This window comes from Oratosquilla oratoria, chromosome 13, assembly GCF_046742065.1.
Source record: "Oratosquilla oratoria isolate Oo_2021 chromosome 13, ASM4674206v1, whole genome shotgun sequence".
NCBI classification, from domain to species: domain Eukaryota; kingdom Metazoa; phylum Arthropoda; class Malacostraca; order Stomatopoda; family Squillidae; genus Oratosquilla; species Oratosquilla oratoria.
The window spans coordinates 67453335-67458334 of record NC_134789.1 but is presented as its reverse complement, the minus strand read 5'-3'; the positions used below and the strand labels follow the sequence as shown (position 1 = coordinate 67458334).

General features: G+C 38.7%; 1 protein-coding gene across 1 annotated transcript in view; it reads right to left on the bottom strand.

The window, feature by feature from the left end:
* Positions 1-414, bottom strand: part of LOC143032280 (ankyrin repeat and SOCS box protein 9-like) — a 4734-nt gene extending 4320 nt beyond the window's left edge. Inside the window, exon 1 of the mRNA XM_076196753.1 lies at positions 342-414. Coding sequence (XP_076052868.1) covers positions 342-414 — 73 coding nt within the window. The remainder of the gene's footprint in view (positions 1-341) is intronic.
* Between the last annotated feature and the right edge of the window lie 4586 nt (positions 415-5000).

The following is a 5000-nucleotide window of genomic DNA, read 5'->3' as shown; positions in this document are numbered from 1 at the left end:
CATACAAATCCAGCCAAGGTGAACACAAACTACTCACGAACATAAAACACAAACACTTGCTCAACACATTTCAAGGAATAGACAAAATAAACAAATACTCGCCCCTTTCTGCGCAGAAAAAGGGAGAAAGAGAGAGAGAGAGAGAGAGAGAGAGAGAGAGAGAGAGAGAGAGAGAGAGAGAGAGAGAGAGAGAGAGAGAGAGAGAGAGAGAGAGATACATGTACATAGATATCTTTTGGCAGTGTTGAATGGGACCCAGACTAACACCCTCTGCCTCGTAGGGCATAAACCCGTTCAAAGCTCGCCTAACGCACTTGACATATTTACATACATTCATTTACTCATGAATGGGTGCCGAGACCCATGCAGAACGCTGTCAACACAGGCTGAGTGCATGAACATTGCATGAAGCATTGTGGCTGTACATACCAGGAGAGGGGACAGAGGGAGGGCGGGCAGCGGCATCCACTCGCAATGCGGAGAGCAAGTTTATGTACAATGACATCGAACGTGGTGGCCCGGGACTGGGCGCGGCGTTCGGACTGATGGATTGCCGGGAGACCAAACAGAGGCACTTAACGCTCGCGTCCCAGACCCGCCAGCGATGCCGTTTCATTCGCTGCCAACACTTCACCATGCGGCTCGAAAGAAATTCGCTCACAAATTTTACATGTTCCTCTTTCGTCAACATTTCTAAATGTTTTCGTTTTGTTTGACTGCTGCGCTCTGCCGTCAAGTTGGGTCCCATTGATTGATTGGTTTTTGGCCTTGGGGGCGTTCTCAGAATAGATTTGTGTGTGTGTGTGTGTGTGTGTGTGTGTGTGTGTGTGTGTGTGTGTGTGTGTGTGTGTGTGTGTGTGTGTGTGTGTGTGTGTGTGTGTGTGTGTGTGTGTGTGTGTGTGTGTGTGTGTGTGTGTGTGTGTGTGTGTGTGTGTGTGTATATGTGTGTGTGTGCGTGTGTTTGTGTGTGTGTGTGTGTGTGTGCGTGTGCACCACCTCAAAGTAAGTAAGCATTGATTGTGGGTGCAACACATCAAGTTCTATCCAAAAGCATCATATCTTTTTTTTTTATCAGTTTTCATATTTCAATAATAAACCGAATTCTTTCTTTTCGATCAATGTCTGTTTGCATTCTCCAGGATTCTGCTCCAAATATCGGTCAGATATAATTAAGAACTTTTTAGAATTATTTAAACATTGTTTCAAAGTATTTGAAATAGTATATGCACGACAACTACTCTCAGAATATCTCTCTAAAGGAATCAAATCACCTTAATAGGTTCATAAAGACACTAAAATAATTTATCAATGTGTTTAGTATCCTGCTTTACATCACTTATGATATAAGAATTTAAATACTTAGATTCAATAGACAATTGATGGTTGTGAAAATAGAATATTCATGATAGGTTTGGCAGCCCCCCCCCCTTTCTTCCTCGTCATTCTCTTTCTCCTCTTCTTCCTTCGTTGTTCGAACCCCAAATTGATGTGTGGGGGCGAAAAGGCATGAAGAAACAAGAACAGAAACAATTATTTAGAGTTCATGGGTGTTCCGAGTTTGTTGTTTACAAAAAGAGACGAAGATGGTGAGGTTTGTTAATCTATGACTAGTAAAAAATAAAACATGAGCTTCTAGGTCCTAAGAACTGATAAATGAATAAACAGAATAATAAATATTTAAACGAATGAGAAATAAATTAAATTAGGTAACAAAATTTCACTTTTGTCTTGTCCTTGGCCCCAAACCATAATTATCCAGTTATTTACATCTAAAAAAAAAAAATGTTTTGGTCCTAAAACTTTGCTTTTGTAATTAGAACAATGAATTTACATTTTTGCCTTATTTCATTATATTCTAGGTTATTGATAGTTTTCATGCTAGGTAAAGACCTTTGCAAAATCTCATTTGCTTATCTAATTGCTTTTGAAATGTTCCAATAAGTTAAAGAAATAACAAAAAATATATAGTGTTCTAAAGATTTGTAATTTTGATAATTCTTGAACTGACCAACCAGGTCTAGCAAGAAATCTCTCATGTTTAGAAGAATCTATTAACATTTCAGAAACCTTCCCTAATGTTCCATGATATTATACAATTTTTTCAGAAGTTTTTAGAATGTTTTAGAACATTCTATTCAATGTAAACATTTCCAGAATATTCTAGAGGTTTCTAGAATACAGTCAGAATATGTAGAATACTCAAGAACATTCTGTAATACATTCTAGAAAGACTAAGAATATTCTAGAGTACTGCATGACGATATGAAAATTGGGCTTGCAGTCCATTTATCACTTATAATTTTTCTGTCTGAGAAAACACATCACAAGAGGTGAAATGGCATCAAGAGGCTGCTATCATTCTTCAGATGCATTCTGCTACCTAAGTGGTCAATTCATCAAGGATAGAACAAAGAAGTTCTCTGTGACAGCATCTGGAAAAATGTGTGAAGCTTACAAAGCATATTTTGGTGTGCCAGTTGAAGCCCAAGACAAGACCTGGGCACCTCATTTTGATTGTGAGCATTGTAGGAGAACACTATATAGCTGTTATTTTTTCAAGAGTAAAATCAAACAAAGAATTGAAATAAAAACAAAATCAGTTTAACAGAAACTACTAATGTTCTTCTTTTACTGGGGAAAACAGAGCCATGAAATTTGCAATTCCTAGAAAACGGCGTGAACATGATCACTCAACTGATTGTTTTTTCTGCATGGTGGATCCTTCCAAACGCCGAGCTGTGAAAAATGCAGCTGATGTTCTCTATCCAGACAGTCCATATTCCATTGCACCAGCACCACATAGTGCTGATCTTTCTGTGCCAGCTCCTCCAGAAAGAAGTCAACTGTCAAAAGAAAGCAGCAACTCAGAAGATAAGCTAAACAGAGAGGAAGACTGTGACATCACAGATACAGTTGTAGTTGGCAGGAAGTCCTTACTATCTAAACCAAAGAGACTTCAGTGACCTCATCAGGTATCTTGGTTTGACAATACCAAATGGTGAGCTTTTGAGTTCAAGGCTGAAGGAATGGGATTTACTTGGAGACAGTGTGCAAGTGACCAGCTGTCCGTCTGCACAATGGAAACAGGTATCCATCTCTGCCACTTGCTCATTCTGTGCATTTAAAAGAGGACTACAGCAGTGTAAAGCTTCTACTGGAAACCTTGAAGTACAACAAGTATGGCTGGGAAGTTATTGGAGACTTCAAGATGGTGGTTTTCTTGATAGAACAGCAAGGAGGTTTTACCAAGAATCTTTTTTTTTTGGGGGGGGGGCAGTAGAGACAGAGCAGCACATTACCAGAGAAATCACTGGTCTCCAAGGACTAAGTCCAGAGTGGAAACACACACTATCAAACATGAGCCATTGGTGAATCCTCAAAAAGTTTTGCTTCCTCCCCTACACATCAAACTGGGTCCCATGAAACAGTTTGTAACAGCTCTTGACAAAGAGTCTCCTGACTTCAATATATCTTCAAGACTTCTTTCCTATGTTTTCAGAGGCAAAGGGGAAAAATTGTATCTTCATTGGACCACAAGTAAGGAGAAAAAAGGAGAAAACAAACTTGGGAGTGTTTTATTGCTGTAGTACAGGGCTTTCTTGGCAACAAGGGTGATAACTTTATGGAACTGGTTGAAGCTTAGTGAAAAACTAAGGTGATATGGGCTGCAGAATGTCCTTGAAGGTTCATATGTGAGGCGGCAGATGATTTCTTTCGCCGTCGGACGATTTCTTTCCCTCCACCACCTCTCCACCATGAAGAGACAACGAGGCCTTTCAGCCACAACGAGGCCTTTCAGCCACAACGAGGCCTCTCAGCTAAGCTCGAACACGCGAGGCCTCTCAGCTAAGCTCGTTGGGATCACGTGCTGACCCTATATCCATATATCTGCCAGAAGACTATAAACAACTCGAAGTTGGCCCAAGTATAGGGTCATAGGTCAACGCTACGGTCGACGTTCTACATTTTGGCAACACCAAGAGTGCCACCCTTCTATATTTTGTTATTGGGTGCTCTCTTGTAGGGCACGCCCATTTGTGTACCATGTATCATTTTAGCTAGGAAGATCTGGCACCTCCAGAGTTTTCTTTGGAGCAGCCAGTCTCGAATTGGACTTAGATTAGGTCTAGCAATAAACAGGAGAAAACGACCCAACGGTGTTTGGACCAAAAACCCCCTCCAACTCATATACTAGATGCTCATCTCGACAACCGTATTCAAAGGAACCAAGATATAATGAACTTTGAACAGAAATACCAGGGATCCTCCAATGAAAACATGATGGGAGACTACATTTGGGGGCTCATACGTGAAAGTGATTTGTTGTATTCACGCAAATCAAGATTTTTTTTTTATCCTAAAAAAAAATTTCAGTTTTTAAATAATTTTGTGTCATTTGAATTTATGCCTTTTTTTTCTTTTTTTTTCCAAAAGTGGTGACAAATGGGAAATTTAGCTGTTTTGGGGCAAAAAAAAAATCTGAAAGCCGCAAAAGCAAAGTTGACAGCAATAATGGATATTTTCTATTATTTTACAATGAACAAAGTTGAGTAATAAAATCTGTTTGTCAAAGATAAAATCGTATTACTGTTATCAAATAGATAAGTGAATAAGTAAGCAATATATATAAAATAAATAACTGAATTGATAGGAAACTAATCATTAACAAAAGAATGAATATTTAAATAAACAAGTAGATATAGTGAGAGAGCAAACAAGGAAATGAAGAAATAATCCAATATGTCGACAAATCACCCCTTCCCTTTTTTTCACTCTTTTTCTTCTTTCGTTTTTCCTTTCCCTCTTTTCCTTCTTATTTATTTTCGTTCTTCTTTTGTATTTCTTTATTTATGTTTTCATAGGGAATGGCGTTTGACGATTCTTCATAAAAATGAAGATGTTGTTTCTTGAATTTTCAACTGGAGGTCCTACCCTCAAAGGAATAAAATCGTTTGCCGTTAGCTAGAACAAAATAGTCTTAATTTCTCGTCAAACTAAAG